General features: G+C 36.2%; 2 protein-coding genes across 2 annotated transcripts in view; both read left to right on the top strand.

Moving 5' to 3' along the window:
• Window positions 1-24,022, top strand: part of LOC131935460 (uncharacterized) — a 114,718-nt gene extending 90,696 nt beyond the window's left edge. Inside the window, exons 2-7 of the mRNA XM_059291854.1 lie at window positions 18,726-19,770; window positions 20,124-20,299; window positions 20,779-20,836; window positions 21,333-21,440; window positions 22,283-22,405; window positions 23,224-24,022. Coding sequence (XP_059147837.1) covers window positions 18,738-19,770; window positions 20,124-20,299; window positions 20,779-20,836; window positions 21,333-21,440; window positions 22,283-22,405; window positions 23,224-23,423 — 1,698 coding nt within the window. The 5' untranslated portion in view covers window positions 18,726-18,737 and the 3' untranslated portion in view covers window positions 23,424-24,022. The remainder of the gene's footprint in view (window positions 1-18,725; window positions 19,771-20,123; window positions 20,300-20,778; window positions 20,837-21,332; window positions 21,441-22,282; window positions 22,406-23,223) is intronic.
• Window positions 14,259-16,379, top strand: LOC131935461 (baculoviral IAP repeat-containing protein 7-B). Its single transcript, XM_059291855.1, has 4 exons — window positions 14,259-15,095; window positions 15,647-15,834; window positions 15,936-15,993; window positions 16,207-16,379. Exons 1-4 carry the CDS (start codon window positions 14,531-14,533, stop codon window positions 16,377-16,379), a joined length of 984 nt encoding a protein of 327 aa, XP_059147838.1. The 5' UTR covers window positions 14,259-14,530.
• Window positions 24,023-24,037: the final 15 nt, after the last annotated feature.

The following is a 24,037-nucleotide window of genomic DNA, read 5'->3' as shown; positions in this document are numbered from 1 at the left end:
GCTTCAATATAACACAATGAATCAACAGAAATGTTTCACAATAATAGTCTGAATCAACTGACCCCCTAACAGTCCTCACTAGGCTTCATATAACTGAATCCACATGTCTATTGTCCTTCTTAACACAATATAACCATCTTGAGTATGTCACACAGACTGACTGATCTAAAGCAAGCGATGAAACGGAAAGAGCGGTAAGAGAGCGATTTCAGTCGTCCCCTCCTATTTATGCCTTGTATCCGTACTCGTCTGCATACTTGTATTCCTCCGTAATCGATACTTGTACTCGATGTCTCCGACCACTAGTTACGCAGTTCTAGCGTACAATCCGTGAAATAACATCTGCGTCCTATCGATCAAAGTTGACAGGCCTTCTAACTCTCTTCGTACCGTTTCCCAAAATAGCACGCGTTGGCTTTGAGATTGTTATCAGTCCGACTTCAATAAGCCACCTGTTATCGGTTGCGTCAGACTGCAATACTGCGTCTCGGCTTCTCGTTCGTTATCAGATTTGTAACTAGTGGCTAGGCCTACCCTAGTCACATCCACCCCTGCCTTTTTTTGTGTGTTTTCAACCACAAACAACGCCTGGCAGGTGCACTCCTCCAGAGTCAATCGCATAATCGTAAAAAAATTTTATTGTTCCACTCACTGTCCACGACGTCCCATTCGTATACGATTGACAGTTATACCTATTTCACATCTCAACTGTGTCTACATCGTCTTCCTGAGACACAAAACAGTTCTAGAATTCACATCCACCCTTTTCGTTTGGTGCCTTCACCAGTTCACTTTTATAGCTTTTTTTTGAACAGTCTGTTCTCATACCAGCGCGACCAAGAAAGACTTGATGGTTGCTGACAAAAAATTTCGTCTTCCTTCTGTTCCTCAAACTTCTCCGCGGACCACTTATCTGATGGTCTACTGTCTCTCTGCTTCTGGAAGGAACGGGATCCTCTTTGTTGCCGTTATCCTCCACTTGTGTATCGCGGTTGTTCTGATGATGGTGATATGGTTCCGGGATGGGTATGTGAATTTCCGTTATAGTTTCCGGTTCCCTAATTGTCTTGGATTTCCTTGTGTGTAACTGCTCTTCTTGCCTATTCCAATATTTCTTTAATTGAGCAATATTCGCCCACCGATCCGGTTTGGCGTGATCGATGGGTCTTATCTTAAAGGGGCCACCTGCTACTTTAGGCATCTCCACGACTTGCCATATCTCCTGTCCCCAGAGATCGTGGATTTTGTTTCTGCCTAACGGGTGGCTACGCAGTAATACCCTGTCATTCAGTTTGAGTGGCGGGTCCTTTGTCTGTACCGGCGGTTCCCTTCGCCGTGCTTCATGTTCCAGTCTTTCCTGTACTACCCTGTACATTTCTCTAATTCTTCTCATATGTTCATTCACATATTCCAGTGCGGTGTATGAGCCAGTCATACTCTCCTTTTTTCCTAAGAACAAATCAAGAGGGAGTCGAGCCTCCCGTCCGAACAGCAACATGTATGGCGTAAAGCCGGTTGTGGCATGGGGTGTGCAGTTGTATAGATATACCAACTCTGGGAGAAAATCAGGCCAACGTTTTTTCTGTTCAGGTTCTAGCGTACGCAGCAAATCATGCATGCTGCGGTTGAACCGTTCACACTGTCCGTTTCCTTTCGGATTAAATGTGGTTGTTCTAGATTTGTTGATCCCGTAGTGGCTGCACAGTTGGTTAATTACTTCTGACTCGAAAGCCCTTCCTTGGTCAGAATGCAATTGTCTTGGTATGCCATATTTGATGAACCAATGTTCTATTAAGACCTTTGCCACTGTTTTGGCGGTCTGATCTCGCGTGGGCACCGCCACCGTCCATTTGGTGAATACATCAGTCATTACCAACACATGTTCCGTCCCATCCGATGATTGCTCCAACGACGTAAAGTCCATAGCCACAATCTCTAGTGGTTTTGTCGCTAGTAGGTGTCCTGATGGCTGTCTCATTTTGACAACTGGCATTTTCGCATGCTGACACCTCACACAAGCCTCACAATGGCGTTTGACCTCCATTTCCATATTGGGCCAGTAACACCTCCGTCGTAATATTTTGTGCGTCCTGTCCTGACCCTGGTGTCCTGCCCTGTCATGTGCCAACCTTAGCACTTCTTCTCTTAACTGTCCAGGCACCACCACCTGGAGTATTGTCCCATCAATTTGGTCATGAATTCTCCGCATGAGAACACCATCCTCTATACTGAGACGGTCCCACTGACTCAGTATTTTCTTTGTTTCTCGACCAAATTGTTCTCTTTCCCTTCTTCCTGGGAATTTTTGTTCCTGGACGTATTTCAATAGCGGTTGTAAGCCACTATCCGTTCTCTGGGCATCTCTTATCTTTTGGTGATTAAGGCAATTAAAATCACTATTGTCCATATGTCCGGGTTCCGTGGATATGTGCTCCACCCCGGTCTGCCCGTTCTGCATCACTTGTACCCCATGAGGGATATCTGTTGACGCTCTGACCTCACATATTCCTGTCAGTGTTTCTTCCTCATCACCCGGTCTCTCGTAAGGATTCCTTGATAAGGCGTCCGCATTGCCATTGGACCGCCCCGGGCGATACTTTATCTCTAGGTCAAAGAGTGCCAATTCTGCTGCCCATCGCTGTTCGATGGATCCCAACTTTGCTGTCTTTAGGTGACTCAAGGGGTTATTGTCAGTGTATACCACACATTTAGCACCTAATAGATAGTCCCTGAATTTCTCAGTCACAGCCCATTTTAATGTCAAAAGTTCTAGTTTCATGGCGCTGTAATTTGTCATGTTCTTCTCTGATTCCTTCAGAGCTCGACTGGCATACGCAATAACCCTGAAACCTTGCTTTTGTTGTTGTGATAGCACAGCTCCCAGACCTTTAGAGCTGGCGTCAATTTCTAGCCGAAATGGTTTGTCAAAGTCTGCGTATCCTAATATCGGCGCCTCTGTCAAAGCCTTTTTCAATAGCTTAAACGAGTTCAGGCATTCATCAGTCCATAATTCACCTATCAGTTGTGTTTTACCTTTCTTTTTCTCCTTACTGTGTTTCTTTGTCATTTTGTTTACCAAGTCATGCAATGGTGCGGCAATTTTTGCAAAACCCGGCACAAATTTTCTATAATAGGAAGCAAAGCCCAAGAATGACCTGACCTCTACCGTAGTTGTTGGTTGTTTCCATTCTTTAACAGCTGCAATTTTATCTGGGTCAGTGGCGATGCCATCCGACGAAATCACGTAACCCAAAAAATGTACCGATTTCAGACCAAAGCAGCATTTGTCTGGGTTCAGCTTTACGCGGCCGTCCAACCCGTCCCTGTTTTGTCCCGTTCTTTTCCCGATTCTCAGCTGTTGACCTGCTTTCTAACCTCTCCAAACGTTGGTCAACCTTATCTAGGTGGGCCAACAGTTGAGCCATCATGGTCTCCATCGTGTCGGCCCCTGTGGGTGGGGATTGTCTCTGTTCAGGCACAGAGACTTTGTCCACCGAACAGTTCGATTGGTCCTCATCCTCGGACCTGCGGATCGCTGAGTTCCTGACCTGAAGGAAGGTCAACTGCGGTTCTTTGTGGACCTCCTCTTTCAACTCTCTTCTTAGGATCGGGGTTGCCAGCCCCTCAATGAAATGGTCCCTCAGTAGGCGTACGTCAATGTCCGGTGTTTTGACCTTTACCGAATCAAAGGCCCTATTCATCCGGTGTGAGTACTCCATCACACTCTCCGCCAATCTCTGCCTCAAGCCTACGAACCCTGCTAACAGTTGCGATCCCGACCGTCTCTCCCCAAAGGTCTCCATAATCAGATCCAGCACCTTATCAGGATCTGATTGGATGGTTTTATCGTGGCATTTGACCTCTGCCCTAACCGTCTCTCCTATGCTGCCCATCAGCAGTCTTAATCTTTCCTCTGGTGACATGCCTCTCGAGGCCCAGGCCGCTTTGACCTCTTCACTGAACCTGTTGGTTAAAGTGGGATCACCGTCCCCGTAAAATTTGTTAATGTGGGACTCTCTGGGTAGGACCACTATATGGGTCTGCTTCTCGTCCAGAGTAGACATTTTATTCCGTAAGTAAAACAAAAGAGTTCTTTCTTACCGTGTGTATATGAAAAAATTTTCCTCGATTTTCACAGTTCCTGAATGTCCGAATTCACATACACACAAAACACAGTTATGCACAAGGTTGACTATGGGTGCCTAAAACGGCAAGTCTAGTTGAATTCATCCTGCTCGACGACGCCAAATGTGACCTAGGCTAGTTGCATCTTTCCTGTTCGCAACGCCAAATGTGACCTTCCCCGAGTCTATCCTGCCCGACAACGCCAATTGTAACGAGTTGAACCACTCATGCTACACAACATCGACTACAGTAGAAAGACTCGAAGATGCAGGTTCGCTATTGATCCTTTTATTACATGAATCAAGAAATGCTTCAATATAACACAATGAATCAACAGAAATGTTTCACAATAATAGTCTGAATCAACTGACCCCCTAACAGTCCTCACTAGGCTTCATATAACTGAATCCACATGTCTATTGTCCTTCTTAACACAATATAACCATCTTGAGTATGTCACACAGACTGACTGATCTAAAGCAAGCGATGAAACGGAAAGAGCGGTAAGAGAGCGATTTCAGTCGTCCCCTCCTATTTATGCCTTGTATCCGTACTCGTCTGCATACTTGTATTCCTCCGTAATCGATACTTGTACTCGATGTCTCCGACCACTAGTTACGCAGTTCTAGCGTACAATCCGTGAAATAACATCTGCGTCCTATCGATCAAAGTTGACAGGCCTTCTAACTCTCTTCGTACCGTTTCCCAAAATAGCACGCGTTGGCTTTGAGATTGTTATCAGTCCGACTTCAATAAGCCACCTGTTATCGGTTGCGTCAGACTGCAATACTGCGTCTCGGCTTCTCGTTCGTTATCAGATTTGTAACTAGTGGCTAGGCCTACCCTAGTCACATATAGAAAATATTTACATTTAACAGTGTCCGCCCCCCCCCCCCCCCCAAGAAAGTCTACCGCTCCCCCCCCCCCTCGGAGAAAAAGTGTGGAGAAAACACTGGCTGCTTCTCTCTCGGCCTGCACGAGAATTTATACAGGGTAATTGATACAGGTGAGCGTGTGCATTGAACTCGAGATGTTTCACATTTGTATCTCTAAACTAGTCGGTCAAAAGGTCAATGCTTCAAGGAGTTGTGATGCTAAACACTCTCAAACTGTTTGAGCCTCGACGTGAACCTTGGTTGGCTAAAGCTGCCAGCCCTACCACACCTTACAACCTTTAAAAAAAAAACTTCTACATCGGTCGGTGTGCTATGTCAGACCGTCCCTACAACTTAGGACGTGTCCCGTCCCCCCCCCCCCTCCCACACCATACCCACCCCAACATTGCAGTTAATCAATATGGGCTCAACTACTCTACTATTAATTGAAATAAAAATGACTCTATAATGTGCCCCCAATAACTTTACAGTTAGATCTACTAAGAATCAAAATACTTTTACTTTAACACTTCTTAAAGCATGCCCCTACTATTCATAATAATAATAAAGGGCACAATTATTCTGAACGATACCAATACATTGTATCGAAAACAATATGTTGATGCTTATTCTTGAGTTTGTCCTTACAGTTTATCAAAAACAATATGGGCACTCTTATTCTTAACTATGCTCATATGCATGAAAAGGAATAAATTCTAAGGGATGCCCCTACAATTTTAACAAAAACTGTATGGGCGTTATTACACTACAATTGTCCACGTATTGCACGAAAGGCGCCTCAAAAATGTGTAATAGTAATATGGGCATAATTCCCTTTGGATCAGAGGCGTAGCGATGGGGGGGCAGGGGGGTACATATGTCCCCGGGCGCCGATCTTAGGGGGCGCCAAAATGGGTTTTAAAAACAAATTAAAATGTCATTCTAGCTGCATTTTTGCATTATAAATCGAAAGTTTGAGGGGGGGTGCAAATCGAAAGTTTGAGGGGGGTGCAAATTGAAAATTTGCTCCCGAGGGGGCGCCAAATTGAAAGTTTTTCCCCGGGCGCCGGGAAGGGTCGCTACGCCTCTGCTTTGGATGCACTTAAAATGTTTTATATGAGCATGTAGATAAAAACGTTGAAATGTTCCCAAAAAAGAGCCACAATGATGATGTGTATAATTACTGAATGGATGCACTTCGAATGTTATATATAAGCATAATTACTTTCGAGATACTGTTACAATATATAAAATGACAATGGGCATACTTACTATATGGATGCCTTTAAAATGTATTTTAAAGCGAAGTGGGCATATTACTGGATGCCCTTAAAATATAATATAATGGATATACGAATAATTACTTTAAAAAGATGCACCTACAGTCTATAAAAATAAATGTAGATATAATTACTTTACGGATGTCTTTGAAAATTAGTATAAAGAATACGGGCATAATTATTTTAAAGATGCCCCTATAGTTTAAAGGAATTATATGGACAAAACTACTCTAAAAGATGCCCCTTTACTTAGTCCTCTTTGCTTCTTGTGGAAAATAGGGCCTCCACCATTTCCTTCCATTTCTTCCGATCCCCGGTTATTAATTTTGTCATCTCCCAAGACATCCCTGTTGGCTTCAGTTCTTCACTCCGCCTCCAGGTCTGTCTTGGGCGCCCTCACTTCCGCTTTCCCAGGGGGTTCCACTCAAGCGCTTGGAGTGTAACATTTGGGTGAGCCTTTCGCAGCGTGTGTGACCCACCCAGCGCCACTTCCTTCTTCTTATTTGCACACCCATAGGCTCCCGCCTAGCTTTCCTCCATAATTCTATGTTCGGCACTTTGTCCTGCCATCTCAATTTCAATATCTGTCTAAGGCATCTGTCCATGAAGGTCTGTATCTTTGCTGTGCTTGCTCTGGAGACTCTCTATGCCCCTACATTTTTATAAAGACTTATTTATTATAGGAATATCAATGACTACCACTACCCTGGGACTACTCTTCAGTGATGCCCGCTTTTTCTATGTAATTTTTGCGATACGAACTGTATAATGTCAAAACGAGGGATAAACGATTGCGTATTTAATATAGGTGAGATAAGAGATTGACAAATTAATAAATCAATCAGCATTAATTTTTTTAATAAAAAAAAAAAAAAAACCCTCCGATGGATGCCCCACCTGGAGTGGATGCCCTGGGCCTGCCCCTCCCCCCACCCCCTCTGCACGCCACTGTGACTATGTTAGAGTATGGCAATATGGGAAAGGGGAATTCCCTGTATTTGCCTGTGATTTATCTGGGAAAATCCTTTTTCTTCCCTCTTCTAGATCTAGATTAGATTTAGATCTATATCTAGATCAGACTAGCTAGATTCTAGTTAAGTTATTCCAGAATTTATTGAGGTGAGTTTATTTCAAAAAGTTATTTTATTTTTAATGGTAATCACTAATCATCACAAATAGGGACAAGACTCCTCTAGTGACTAGATCTATTCTAGATCTAAATCTAGATCTTGCAATTTAGTACTAAATTAAAATTACTGAATTCAGTTTTAAAACAAAAAAAAATATTTGGCCTAGATCAGATCTAGGCAAATTATTAATTAGTTTCTTTTAGGCCTTTTTGATAAGTATAGCTATAGACTTTAGACTATTATAGATTATAGACTATAGCAGTCTATAGTCTATATAAATTCACTATAATATAGTCTATAGTAAGTAGTAAGTATAATTTTAAATATAAGCATAGGCCATAGGCCATGTAATAATAATAAGTAGTAAATGAGTATTATTATACTATAGTCTATAGGCCTAGCGTAGGTAGGCCTATTTTTATTTTATTTTATTTTTTAATGATATTTTTATTATAGCCTCTAGCCTAACCTAGAATCTAGATCTAGATCTAAGAATATGAATAAATAATAATAATAATATCAACCTTATTCCAAATAATTTTTTATAGGCAATTCATACTTAAAAACGGTAATCTATCGCTTTAGCGTAATCAATTCGGCCGTCACTAGTAATGTAGGGATAAGGTAACTAATAAATATGGCTTAAATATGGATATATTTTTGCATATTTTACTAAAATACTAAAGATAATTGAATATTAAACCACATTTAAGGTTTAAATCAATAAAAATGTCAGGAAATTAAAGTTTAACAACGATGTTACAGATACTAAATTTGCTATTAAAAACAGCGGCCATCTTAAGAAAATATTATTTTGAGTCATTTCCCTTTAATTTCTATTTGTATGGAAATGTATTGATGTTTGCTGTTAAATAGGTTAGTCTTGTGTTTAAATACAAAGCATGCGTTTTTTTTTAAAATTCTGCCCTTTAAACAATTTAATTGACTGACAATAAACATCAGTTCTATAATTATTATTATGATATATGAGATGCAATTTTTATACATTAAGATACTCCCTATTTTTATAGAGCTACCACTACATATCTAATGTTTATTTAAATATTAGTTTGAGTTCATTCTTATTGTTTGTGTTATTGTTTGTTTCCTATTTTCATTTAATATTTTCATGCTTTTTTCCTTTAATTAGTGATTTAATCACAAATGACGTCCCGTTTTTGACCTCTCTTCACCTTAACCCCCCCCCACCCCCATTTTTGCCGTCACGAAATAGTCGTAATGTCGAAAATTACCTTTTTGCCCTGTCTATTACAAAGTCAAGCCATAATTCTAATGAAAAATATTTTTAGCATTTTTGTATTAGGCGAAATACACAACGTTTCACGTTTCTTACCCCTCCCACTTCCCGCGTAAAACGTCGTCTCAAAACCAGTCACTCCACCCCTTAAGTGTACGATGTCATTTATGGTAGATGTCAAGTCCTATATACATTTTGAATAACCTTTGTTGTCAAAATGTTGATACCAAATACCCAAAATGAGTTATATGGGGTTGCCCATAAACGATGTCACATATGCAATGCTAATGTGACGTCAACTTACGCAGGGTGGTCGGGGGGGGGGGGGGGATGCGTGACGTCTATTTTGGAATCTTCTATAAAGTTGTGCTCAGTGAAAAATGGGGAACATAAAGCGTTCGTTTTCATGCATACATTTGTTCATAACTATTGCATGCATGTTGTACTAAGCGGTGTTAAACAACCTCAGCACATCATCCCCGCCAAAAAGGACCTGCCACTAAATGCCTACCGACGAAAATAGGCTGCACTATATTGACTCCAAATGAAATAACTTCTGACAACAAGGCTCAAACCAAGTAGCTCCTGTCAACAATATTCGACAATTATTGACTAGCAGGTAAAATGGGACAAATCGAAAATTGAAAGTTTGTCGCATCTGGGGGGTGACACCATTAAGTGCCGCACCGGGTGACACTCGACCTCGCTACGCCACTGAGCTAATGTAAAGCCACAGCTCAGTATAGGCTTGAATTTAACATAAAATAGTGTTAGCAGTGGACAGCCTCTAAGACTGTGCATTAGGAGTACGGCCGTCGGCAAAACGCCAGAGTCCGACGATATCTGAACATCAATTTTGTCTTTTATGAAGTGCGGAGCACCTTTAAGACCTGAGCTTGGCCCCTGTTGACACCACCACTAGCGCATGTCCACATATTAATCACACGTTTTGCGTGGAGCTTAATGGACAGACGTTTATAGGTGGGACCGGGAGCCTAAATGCATTTACCGAAGCCGCTGTGTCACGGGCATTTTAGAGCCGAACGTCTCAGGGCAGCAGGTTGCAGAAATTAAAAGCACGTGAATTTGTATAGTAGAGGGAGAACATCATGCCACTGTAATAAATTAAACACCAATATAATTCACCGAACTAAAGTTATTTAGATCTATTCGTCAGGCTAAACGTCGTTAAAGTCTCATCGCCATAGTGATTTAGGGCCTGTTTTGATTTTCTTTTAATTACGCGGTATCTTTCTTAAACATTAGCCTAATGACAAATGACGTCACGCGCGCCGCGAACTTTGTGACGTTGTGCTTAGTGGGGGATGAAACGGCGTGGTTGAGAAAAATGACGTATTTCTTTTTTTTTTAACAGACGAATAAGTGATAGATTCTAATTTTCCTACGAACTATACGTTGATCTAGTTTTTTTTTCTAGAGTGGGATATCACTATATTGTGATGGGCGATTTATATATAATCTCAATATATTCTGATCTACTACTATTCATACGGCAACTATTATACTCGTGAGGAGGACGGGAATCACTCTTATGTTCCGCAGACACTAATTAACAATGTCAACATCTTAGTTTATGAAATAACATGAACTTAATTAACACACACTTATAGATCATTTTCACAATATCAAATAATACATCCGTCTTCTACTATATCTAACCCCAACTAACTTCACTGCTGCGTCTTACGTCATCGGTACATTGTCGCACCATGCTCACGTCACACTCACGCCACACATATTTTATTGAACACGCGCACAATACTCTCGCACCAAATCGTCTACCGTCAAGTTCGTACCGTCCTTAGTAACCTCTACTCGTCTAGTCTAATTCTATATATCTACGCTATGACACATATAGTGGGTGTTTTTTTTTGGTAATAATGGATAGTGGGGAGGGGTAAACATTGACTACTGAAGAAATCAAAAACTGATGACAGCAGAAGGCAAAGAAAAAAAAACAACAAACCATGTGGTATTCAAATGTAACTAATTAAAATTTGAACCTATTTTAAAAAACACAATAATCTTAATTCAGAAAAAGTGTAGGCCTAAGACTAATGTCTACAGACAAAATAAACAACTAGGCTTAATTAAATGGATCGCCCATAAATGACGTCATACTTTTCCCGACAATTTCCCTCTCACCCAATAGTTACTAAAAGCAAAATGATGATTTAATATCATATCGCAGTTCTACTATACCCGAACCCTTAATCACAATTTCTAACGAAAACGAATATATTCTTCATCATTTTTGAAAAAAATATTTTACACCGTCCCATATTTTGAGTCCAACGTCATTTATGAGGAATATGGACGACCTAATAATTGACAAGTTAAGGGGTCATCCATAAATGACGTCACGCTTTTTTAATACGATTTTTACCTCACCCCCTCCCCTCCGTCACACGTCGTCACAAAAAGTCAGACCCCCCCCCCCTAAAATGACGTCACACATCAGCCTACAACCCCCCCACCCCCCTCAAAATTGCAGTTGATTTTTTTTTAAAACATCGATATTTTTCCAAAATCTTGTCTGAAATATGTCAAAATATAGTATTTTAATCAATTCCTATTATAATTTATTAAAACTGTTTTTTAAAAAGCTAAATAATGTCTAAAATTCGTTTTCTAACATTTCTTATCTATAAAGCAAAAGTGTGACGTAGCACCATCTGAACCCCCCCCCCCTCCCCGTCATCACACATCGTCACAAAATTACCGACCCCCCTCCCCCCTACGATTCTGACGTCATTTATGGACGACCCCTAATCAGTACAAAAGGGTTTAGTAAATGTTGGACCTCCCAAAATTTTTTGAGATCTTGGATGTACATACATACATAGCCTTCATTTCACTTGAAAATGAAATTAAAGATAAGAAGACGGCCCTCTGTATTACTTATATTAAACAAGACAGGTATGTATATTAAACAAAAAAGTCAACACAATATACATACGAATAGACATTTTTATCCAGGGAAACTACTCTAAATTTTATTTGGAAAGATGGCCGCTGTTTTTTTTCTACTAATATTTATCTCAAACACCTAGTTTAAAGTTAGTTTCATGTTATTTAAATTGTTTTGGTCACTGTTTGTTATTTTAAATCAATTATCTGTGATATTTTGTAAAATTTGACTTAAATAAACTTATTTAAACAAATATATTCATCAGCTACCTCTCCCGCACATTACTATTGCAGCCGAATTGATTACGCTAAAACGATAGATTACCCTTAAAAACTTTCACAGATATGGACTTTAGTCTATTCTAGGACTTATTCTTGCTCTATAATGTCCTATATATCTGTATTTTATATAGTATATAGGAATCTAGAAGAGGAGAGTACAAGTCACTTAAATTGGGGTGTGGGGAAATTGCGAGACGCGAAAAGCGAAATGGCGAGGCGGGAAAATGCGAGAAGGTAATGCGAGACATACCTGCGGAATTAAGGGTAAATAGCGAGACACTTTTTGCGAAAAAAGTTTTTTTCTTTTTTTTCCCATCTTTATTTATTTAAATTATTTTTTTGTTTAAAAATAAACAAGCATTTAGCCATACCCTTTAACACGAGTGTTGTATGTTGTTATTTTTTATCTAGATACTAAGAAGATAGATAGATCTATATCTATATCTATCTATTTAAAAATCCTAACATCGTTGCTGTGCTACTGTCATCGCCCGCTCTTGTTAGCGAGAGGAAAATCCCGTCTCAGTCAGCATTAATTTAAAAATCTAGCCCGCTCATGTTTATACAAACGTGAGCTGTGTCATTGTGAATTGGTATAATCTTGTCAGCAGGAGAGATATTTTGCAACATCTATTTATGGATTTTTGTACTTGCAATAAGTCATTTATGGAAGACCCCAAAATAACACCACCACCAAAACCAAAAAATTCAGATAAGTTCAACTTGGTTTTAAAAATATTTGAAGTAGGCCCATAGCTTACGATATAGCACGAGCAACTGATAATATCGGTGACGTCACTTTATTTTTTCCCCAAACAGTAAGTAAGAGAAAAAAAACTGGGGGCATTGAGAGTTCATAAAAGCTTAGGAATAAGCAACACATAATGGAGGGTTAATCTAGTCCTCACCTTCACATAGGGCAGTAATCGCATACTTAATTTGATGTTATTTTTCTGACTTATTTATGGAAATAATAAATAATAAATTTTTATATATATTTACAATTAATTAATAAATAATAATATAACATTTATGGGAAAATTCGGAAAAGTCACAACCGTGATATAAAATCTAATATAAATTAGTGTAAAGGAACATTGGAAGAGAAAACACACAGTAAGTAGTTCTTACTTCCAGAATAGTTGTATCCAAATGATGTAGGCATTTCCTTGTGCTTAGATTTATATGGTAAAAAAAAGCTAGAAAAAAATCGTAGGCGGCGGCTATAATACAAAATTTCTATGCAACAATAGAAAATATGTTTGCGGCGGCACGGCGATCTTCAAAGACGGTAATTCAGGCGGCCTCGGCGTTCCACACAAAAGACAGGAGTTGATCTATCGTCGGCGGTATTTCCGTCGGTTTCGAACAAGGTGGAATTCTAAGTCGACACAAAAGATGGGGGGGAGTTGACAAATCATCAGTATGTCTAGCGACGGAAAAATCGGAAGTCTTTGAAGTCTGGACCAAATACCACTGAATATCGGGTGCGGTAAATTTTTCGCAGAAATCTTCGCATTTCAACACTACCCAGCGTAAGTATCGGCTTGTGGTAAAATGCGAGACAAAAAAGTCACGTGACCGACCGTTTTCGCGCCCTTCTCGCGTTTTCCCGCCTCGCCATTTCGCTTTTCGCGTCTCGCAATTTCCCCACACCCCTTAAATTGTTCAGTATACTTATACTATAGGCCTACTGATCGAGGCATAATCTAGACAAGAATCTAGATAGAGACTAGACCTAGAAATATGTCCTATAAAATATGTAATATGTATTATATTAACTAATAGACTAACATAACTCTATATTATATAGTCTATATGCCAACATATAGGGCCTATATATATATATATATATATATATATATATATATATATATATATATATATATATATAGGCTATATATATATAGGCTATATATATATATATAGGCTATATATATATATATATGCTATATATATATATATATAGGCTATATATATATATAGGCTATATATATATATATATATATATATATATATATATATATATATATATATATATATATATATATATATAGATATATATATAAATATTTACATATATACATTTATATATATAATTATTTATATAATGAATATCTCTCTCTCTATATATATATTACTATATATTACTATGTATATATATATCTGATAGATATATATCAGTGGTGTTTTCAAGGTAGGGGAGCAGTGAGTGCAGAAAAAGGTCATGTATATTTATACATAGGCTATAGGCCCATATATGAAAATATATATATATATTATATATTATTTTAATCATTATAATATTAATAATGTACTAATTAGGTATATGAATAATTAACATTCAATATTCATATTGCAATGACATTTTCCAAATGCTAACTTAATATTGTTTCAAAGACTTTAATACAGGACCTTGTTTAATATTCCAAATTTAAACTTTGTTAAAGTCATTAAATAGAATTTTATTTTTTAAAGGTAGATTCTATAGATTGATGCCTATTTATATAAAAATAAGTTATAAAAAACCTACATAGTATTTTTTAAAAGCATTTTTTATAATTAGTATCAATTTAACTTTAGATTAAATTTAAATTGAACGCTATTAAACCATAACATAAATATTGTTTTTTTTTAAAAATAGAAATTATGGCACATACATTTTTGAGAGATTTACCATGGAAAAAATGTAAGAAAGAGAAATATAGACTAGCAACATTCAAAAACTATCCAGAAAACTTTAAAATATTCCCTAGCCATTTGGCTTCAGAAGGATTTGTGTATTTAGACAATGGCAGCGTACACAATTTGAAGTGTTGCTTTTGCCGCAAAGTTTTCTCTGCTGATGAAAGAATCCACGATCATCATAGATCTACATCACCTCATTGTCCCATGGTGACAAAAGCAGACTGTGAAAATATTCCATTTAATTTTAATAAGCACGTTGACCTCAGGATAAGAGAAACACTTGAAGACACAGCACAGATAGTTAAAACATATCAACATGGGACAGCTCCATTGTCTAGTTCAGATACAGGTAATAAAAAATCTACAGAAGTAGTTCCCTGTGGATCTCATCTTAAGATAACAGTCTGGAATCCTTGTAACCCTGATTTTACTCAAATGTCTCAGAGGCTTAGCAGTTTTTTTTCTCCTTCCGAAATGCTCAAGAGGAGGTCAAAAGAATTTGCAGATGCAGGATTTATTTATGCTCGTGAGTTAAAAATTTGTATTGATTGCTAAAACTTATGCATGCATAGCGTTTAGGGCTACTATAATATATTGGGCAATATTAATTAATTGTGATTATGTATATTTACAAAAAAAATATTTTAAGGACATTTTATTACATGGCGTTAAATTTGTGAACGCTGATATCATGCACAGTTATTTGCACAATTATTATTCATATAGGTTGACACAACTTTATTTGGCATAACGCTGTGTAGTCTATGCATACAGATTTTTAAAAAATTCAAATCTCATTTAATTTAAGCATTTAAGTTTACAATATTCATTGTTCAATTTAAATATATTCTGACAAACTTTGTTCATTAAAGTTTTAGGTAATATACTATTTTAATTATTTAATTCATATGATATTGTTTCATAACTACGAAATAACATAATTTTAAAATTTATTGGAAAAGAAAATAAAGAACTCTATGCATCAAGCTTATAAATGTCTGATATGTGCATAAACCACTATAAAACAACACCAAATAATTATTCATTTTGAAATTTTGAAACTACTTATATTCACAGAGCTAGAGGACAATATGATCTGTTTCTATTGTAATAAATCAATACGTCACTGGCGTGAAACAGCTAATCCGTATGTTGAGCATGCTAAACTTGCACCAAACTGCGACTATGTCAATATAAGAATGTCAGATTCATTCGTACAAGACGTACAGCAAATAACCCGACATCATCCCTCCGAAGTACAGTCCGTAAGTAAAATACCTTCATTATTTTATCCTCTTTAGTTTAGACAACAATACAGTGTTTTAAAATACTCTGGATGTATTTATTAACATAAGATTATTTTTAGAATACAGCGAGTCCAGTTAAAGATGCTTTGAGGAAGTTTTCTGCCAGTTTGCCAGTAGGTAAGCCTTATAATGTTTTTATGTATATGATTTGTTAAATAAAATTGCTTGTGAGATTTTTCAAATTAAAACATAACTAAAAACAACCCAAATTTTAATGATGTACAATTAAAAAAATAAAATTATTAAAATTATATTGCTGTATGAATATTGTTTTATCTATTGTTTTTTTTTTTAATTAAAATACAGGACCCACATTTATTTTTATTTCAGAAACTTGTCATCCTGCAGTTTCAAATATGTGTCGCATCTGCAACAAAAGACAAAAGTCAGTGTTGTGTTTACCATGTCACCACTGGGTTATCTGCATAGACTGTGCTGGAACAAGAACATGTCCAGAATGTAGAAAACCTGTGACACAGATAGCTAGAGCTTGTATCAACTAAACTCAGAAAAATACTGGATCAGGTGACCTCTTTCTTCTTCTTCTTCTTCCTTCTTAATTTTTAGTGTTGGGAGGGGTCGAGCCTTATCTGCCAGAGGGTTTGCACTCGAGACTTTTTTCGAATTTATCAACCATGAGCTTTGCCGACTCGACCATGCTTCCATCACAATTAAGGATACGTGTCAACTGGTTATGCGCCATTGAGGCCGTTGACTCCGATTTCAGCCTGCTTTTCTTTTTGGATTAGCTTCCATAGCCTTTGTCCAACCAAGAACAAACTACAAGGCAGCAGTTGTTTGATTTGGAGTTGTCTCTCCTAGAAGAGTGGCTGTCCCCAGCTAAGGAGCCTCATCTGCCCGAGGGTTCGAACTCGAGACTTTTGCGGTTTAGCAACAATGAGCTTTACCGACTCGACCAAGCCGACCCCTGTGACCTCTTTAATTTCTACCGTAATGTAAATCATCATCTGTTCACGTTTGTGCCAAAGACACATGGTGCAGATGACGTAGAGTTAATCTGCTTCAGAGACCTCGGCATATGAAGGTATAGTGTGGTCAGCACTATGCCCAGCCGCCTTTGTTTACCCAACGTGAGTTAGGTACCCATCAGAGCTGGGTTGACTCTGAGACATTCTGCTGACTTGAAACTGGATTCTAACTCTAGAGAGTTTTGGGTTAATAATAGTCTAGCTCTCTGCCACTACACCACACTGGCCCATAATGTAATATAAATGATATTTTGAAATTATGTTATCCAAATAATGATAATAACCTTGAACACATTTATTTTGTTTCCTTTATTCATCTGGTGAATAAAAAAAATGCTAATTTAACTTTAAACTGTTTACATAGACTACTATATTGACAATATATTTTTTTGGATAGCTGTTAAAGTTTTGAAGGTATAAGTATAATATAAGTACAGACATTGAGGTTGGAAGTCTATAATAGGAGTCTTCAGGTCAGAAGTTGGGATCAAGGGTGTTTGGAATATTTTTTTTATAGGCCTATATATACAATTTATAATTTTTATTTAATTAACAAACAAAAAAAAACGAAAAAATTTTGAAGTGATCGGAAGTTGCAAGGGCAGGCGTAGTTTAAAAAAAAAAATCAAAACAATGACCAATGTGTAGATCTAGATTCTAATTAGGCCTACTAATTTAATGTAGATCTACTATTGACCTATTGACTATTGTAAACAGAAAACACTACTAGATTCTAGATCTAGATCTAGTACTAGACTCTAGACCTAGCTAGACTATAGGCCATATCTACTAATCTAGATCTAGATCTAGCTCTATATTTTAAATATTTATATTATATTAGATTAGATCTAGACCTCTAGATTCTAGATCTAGATCTAGACTCTAGATAATCTAGATCTCAGTTCTAGATCTAGATCTAGATTCTAGGATTGTTTAACCTAGAATAAATTAAAATTAATAAATCAAATGATAAATCTAATCAAGAAAGAAGACTCCATTTGTCCCAATGGCATTTTAAATTTTAGAAAATAGTGCCATTTTTTTTAGCCATTTTGTAGACCTATTTACTATTTAGAAAATATAATTCGGTAATCTATCGTTTTAGGTACATAAAATCGCCCGCGACTAGTATTGTGACAAACAAGTGACTCCTTAAATTTTGATAATTAATAATTATTTCACATTTTGAGGAGGATTCCGATTTATGTTTTGAAAAATACAAAAATGTTTCCTTGTTTCATTTATGTACCTGTTTTTAAACCATTGAATTAAAACTTTTCAGTAAGAAACAAAGACTAGCGATGTTTCCAACAGATGCAACCATGCTGATTTACTATTACAGCCATCTTGTTTATTTTTTTAATTGTAAACTTATAGCGCAAGATTCAGGGGGAGCCACTATAACTTACAGATGGCCGCTTTTTATATAGCAAATCCTGCTAGCAAACACTGGTGTTTAAAGTTAATTTCTTGCCTATATTGATATATTTAGCCATTGATTTAGGTTTATTATTCATTTATCTATAATATTTGACACAAATATATCACAATATACTTGACAATGAGGTAACATTTTCGTACTTTACTAGACTAGCCGCGGGCGATTTTACGTACCTAAAGTTATAGCGATAGATTACCTATAATTCATTTATTCTAGCCCAAAAATAACTCTTAAATGATCTAGAAGTAGAATCTAGTCTATAATATACTTTTTTTTATTAGATCTACAAATAGTGACATAGGCCTACTACCTAAATTTTTATTAGTTAGGATGTAGTCTAGATCAACATAGTACATAGCATTGTGACTAGAATAGTGTTATAATATTTATTAAATTATTATTTATGTTTTTCTATGCAGATTTAAAGTAAGATGTTGAAGCAAGAAAAAATAAGGCTGACCACTTTCACAAAGTATCCTCCAAAAGCTCCACACTATGCCCACTCACTAGCAGCTCAGGGATTTTTTTATTCAGGGAGTGGTAGAGAAGATGATAACGCTGTTACCTGTTTCTTTTGTGGGGCCTCCTATAACTTCAAGTGCTCTGATTCAGTTGATATCGTCCACAAGAAATTATGCTCAAAATGCCCCATGGTTACTGGTCTTGGCTGTGAGAACATTCCAGTAGCTGTTCCCAAGGCCAGTTTTGTCCAACTATTTATACAGCTAGCCTCATACAGATCTGTACAAAATAATGTAAATAATCAGGTTGATACAGACTCTGAACAGTTTTCTAACCATTCACAGAGTGCTACACATGTAAATATTCAGCAGGTTCGGGTAGGAGAACCTAATGTCACATCACAGTCCCAAAGTGTGCCTGTATTTTCATCTCAAGTGTCAGACGTAGCTGCTTCATCTTTGCTAATACCATCAAACATTGAGTACACAGATTCTAGTCTGGTCACTTCATCATCATCTAATGCAGTTCAGTCTTCACATCAAGAGAGATCTGAATGGCAACAAAACACATCCATAGCTGCTTCACCTTCAGAAACAACAAACTTAACAAATGTGTCATTATTAACTGGAAGTGCTGCACCCATTTCTGGTCAGTCTTCCATAGAGTCATCTCCAGAACAACCAACTGTCACTACCGTCCTTAATTTAAACAATGCTTCGCCTGATGAGACAGACTCAGTCACATCAGGATCAGCCCAGGCTACTCAGCGATTGGATAGATCAAGTAACAGGTTAGCTGAGAGCAACCAGCAATTGGGTCCTGTAGCAGCCAGTGCTCGCACAGCATCCAAACCCACATATGTTGAGTTGGGCATCATCACAGAAAGGCCAAAGCGCAGTGAATATGCCCTTCGGATTAAACGAGTTGAGACTTACAGCGGGTGGCCTAGAGAACATCATCTGACTCCTAATGAACTTGCAGAGGCTGGATTTTTTTATGCTGGTGAGATAACTTTCTTAAATTTTTAATATAATTGACATTTTATTTAGGAATAGACTATAGAAATTGTAAATTAAGAAACAGCTTATAAGTAGTCTTAGTTAGACTGCAATTAAAATTATTAAGCCTAGTCCAATGTCGTATTTGTTTAAATCTTATTTCCCAACCACAGCTACTGACATAAGCTGGCTCAAGAATTTATTTACAAATTGTGCTACAGGCCATATATTGTGATATTTTAAGTTTTTCTTAGTAGGTCTATAGACATTCGATTCAATTAAAGCTTACAAGATTTTTAAAAAATCATATAGGCTCTATTTATTTTATTACAAATTAAATTTTTTTGTGTTTTTGAGGTTATGGTGACTGTGCCCGATGCTTCTTCTGTGGTGGGGGACTGAGGAACTGGGAAGACGAGGACAATGTACTGGTAGAGCATGCCAGATGGTTCCCTAAGTGTGCATTCATACGTCAACAGATGGGGCAAGCCTTTATAGATGCAGTTCAGGACCTGAACAAAGATAATGACCTGGTATACATTTTAATCAGTGCAGTTTTAGTTAATATTGAGCTAGTATACTTTTGTTGTCAGGTTGTAGTAGTTAAAGTTATAATGAGTTTATTTCCTACATTAGCATTGTTAGTATTATACCTACCACAGTTGTTAAACCGCAGTCTCATTACGATAGTTACAACAGTGTACGGTTATACTCTATTTTTGTTAAAGATATTCCTAAAATATCAGCAATTATTCTTAAGTTCATCTTGTTGATTTAAATAAAGTATTTTGGAGTTTAAATATTTATTTTTAGGTGGTATTTATTAAAGTAGGTGTTATCAGAGATATAATAAAAATTATGTAGTTAAAAGTAAAATACTGTGACCTAGCCCAACAGTAACTGTAACCCTAATTTTTAGATTTTTGAAATTGTCTGCAATATTCGCAAATACATACGTAAGACCGGCACAAAACAACTACAACTGTTAATTTTAGGAACGAATTTGTTACAGATATCCTATCAGATGGTGCTGGAGAAAATAAAGTGTTCTGGTTGTGACTTTAATCTTGGTTGGTTATTTTTTTTAAAAAATGTTTCAACTGTCATTAGATTAATTCTGAGTTACATTTTAACCCTTCTAAAACAAATTAGTTATAAATAGCTTGTATTTATTAGCAAAGCATTTAATCTTATTTCACTGTGATGCATAGTCACTGTCTGTTGTTGCGGTATAGGCTATGTACATAATGGCTTTTCTTTCAGTTGTAGTTTTATAGTGTGTAGCTTACTTTTCATAAGCAAGCCTTCTTAATACTTTTATATGAAATTAGAGTAAGAATCAAAATACATTGATCTATTGAAAAAGTAACCTTTGACACCAAAATTTTATGATTAGTAGCTGAAGTATGCGCTTACTGTAATTTCATTATTAAGTAAGATTATTGTAAATATTTTACCAATTCCAAAAAAAAGAAAATGCTCAAAAAGACATAGAAAAATCATGTTGCATTACAACTCCTTTAATAATTGTGTGAGGTTATTTCGACAACCATCTCTCTGTTCTAGAAACAAGAGACAATCCCCTACAGAGAGATCCAGCTGTTAAAACAGTTCTTGATCTTGGATTCTCTATGATAGATGTACTAGGACAGGCAACTCTAGTCAGAGAAGACAGTAAGTTAATAGGCTTATTTAATCAAATAATACACCAAAGTAAAAATTATATTAAGTCAGTTTTATTAACATTTTAAAGCAGATCAGTATGCTACATTGACATAGAGAATAAAATATACGTAGTATAAAAAAAAATAATGCACTCAAAGAAAAACATCACTAAACAAATTTGTATTTTCACAAATTTGCTTTTTATCTTATCAAGTGGCTTTTTGCTTGACAAACACCCCTACACAAAAAAAGATCTTAGAGCTTTCTCAATACTCAAATATGTAATAATATGTGCTTATAGATTATGAATTGATTTTTGTTTTAAAATTTAAATCAATGTTGAGCACTAGTTTTATTTTAGTGATTTTCATATCTGATTTCCCAAAAACTGCTGCATTTTATAAAATTTATTTTCTTTAACCCTTTTTTTTACTTTTAAATTGACTTAGTTCTAATTCTACATCACAGAGGTCGATTTATTCATATCCTTAATATAGTTGATATGGCATCAGAATAACCTTTTGTATTTTTAAATCAACTACTACCTATACATTTTATTTCTATGCATGATAAATAAAGGTTTGAGTTTGATTAAACGTCTTTATCATTTTGAAATATATTCTTTTGGTGGTATATTATCAATAAAGTACACTTTCATTATCATTTTGTTATATATTCTTCAGGCAGTATATAATCAATAAAATAAATTTCCTTTATGATTTTGCAATATATTCTTTAGGTGGTATATTATCAATAAAGTACATTTTCTTTATGATTTTGCAATATAATCTGTAGGCTGTATATTATCAATAAAATCAATTTTCTTTATCACTTTGAACTGTATTCTTTAGGTGGTACATTATCAGCTGATGTTCTCCTGGAGAAATTGGTTGAAATGAAAAGGCCTAGAGCAAGAACTAGCAATCTTCGCACAGAGACAGATGAACTAACCATTGATATTCCACAATCTCTAGGTATAACGTTTTCCTGACATTTGTTTTACACTGCCTGTTAGTATGCTGTAAATTAGTTAATTAAATTAACATTAATAAAATATTTTAAAAAGTTCCAAGAAAATATTTTACTTAAATAATTAGTTGATCTTATCCATATCTAAAAGCCTTGATTTGTGAAATAAAAAAAAAAAAGATTATTTTACTTCCAGTTGATTAAAAAATTTAAATAAAATCTTGTAAAGTCTCTAATTCCTGTATAAATTTATTTAAAATATTTTTAAGTTTGAGCGATCATGTCTTTTTCTGATATGTGATATTAAATTGGTACTTAAAAATTCATGTAATGATTAATCTCTACAAAAACTGAAGTGGAAAAGGCTAGTTGCGCAGGAACACTGTGTACCTCTCGATTTTATAATTTCTTAAAGCTAGTTAGAAGATGCAGGCAGTCCTGAAAAGAAAATATTGGAGAGATGGGTGGGGCTGTAGATTGAACTATTTTATACCACGGGTTGTGTGGCTGCCTAGCTATTAATGACGACATGGGTTGGGGTAAAATTCGGTTCGTTAATGTTACATCATTTATGCTAGGCTGTGTTTTATATATAACTTTATCAACATGGTTCTTTATAGGACCATCTCTAGCAGAGATGTAACTTTGTTGCCTTTTTTCTGTGGAGGTTGGTTACATCTCTGTTGATGATAGAACTATTAAGTAGGGTTCGGTGAACGGGCATATGAAACTGGTTAAGAACCACAGTTCTAAATGTCTTTCAGTTTTAGATTAAGTGAGAATTTTTAAAAATTGTTATTATATTTTAAATTATCTTCTTTAGAACTAATGAGAAGAATAAAAGAACAGAACAACCAACTACGCCAGCAGACAGTGTGTAAGATCTGTATGGACAAGGAGGTGGCTGTCGTCTTTCTGCCCTGTGGTCATCTGGTGTCCTGTGGGGACTGTTCTATCGCTATGAAAGATTGTCCAGTTTGCAGGCACAATGTCAAGGGTATAGTCAGAGCCTTCATGAGTTAAACACCTGTGAAGCAGGACAATAATCATTCCAAACTACGCAGGTGTTGCCAGTATGAATTCACTTTAATAGGATTTCCATTTGACAACACTAATGCAGTCACAGTGTTGTGACTGCCCCTTTAGTCTTCTAGAAACACTTTAGTCACATTTCCTCAGGGTTAACCTTCAAACTTATTCCATAATTTTCTTAGTTTGTATAATATGTAAATTATAGTATGCCGAATAAAATACAGCGTAACTGATATTATTTATTGTGTACAAGTTTGCTACAAAAGTATTTTTTATATAAAAATATTCTACAGGGTGTATTGCTACTGTAGTACAATTGTGAATCACATGTTGAACTACTTATATTTCAACAAAACCTGTGCTTGTTTTTGAGGAAATTGTAGCTTTGTATAGTTCACTTTTTGGCAGAGAAAATGATAAAACATGCCCAATGGCCTGTTGTATTTTTTTTTTTTTTTTAACAAAATTATTAAATTTTAATATTCTGTTTTTAAGACACTACATTTAAAAAATTATTTTTCTTTACTGCAATATTTAAAAAGTTCCATTATTTACGTTGTTATTAAATTGCTAAAATAAATAGTAAACTTTGTTTCGTATTATTT

The sequence above is a fragment of the Physella acuta genome, unplaced genomic scaffold (assembly GCF_028476545.2).
Source record: "Physella acuta isolate Inbredline_101_S28 unplaced genomic scaffold, ASM2847654v3 ptg000145l, whole genome shotgun sequence".
NCBI lineage: Eukaryota > Metazoa > Mollusca > Gastropoda > Physidae > Physella > Physella acuta.
Note: the sequence above shows the minus strand (reverse complement) of the source record. Positions and strands in the feature narration are given on the sequence as shown.

Bases quoted from the DNA above. Each gene is read 5' to 3' on its own strand.
- LOC131935461 (XM_059291855.1), top strand. From the start codon at position 14,531: ATGGCACATACATTTTTGAGAGATTTACCATGGAAAAAATGTAAGAAA. The intron at 15,096-15,646 runs GTGAGTTAAAAA...TTATATTCACAG, and splicing joins TGCAGGATTTATTTATGCTC to AGCTAGAGGACAATATGATC. The intron at 15,994-16,206 runs GTAAGCCTTATA...TTTTTATTTCAG, and splicing joins TTCTGCCAGTTTGCCAGTAG to AAACTTGTCATCCTGCAGTT.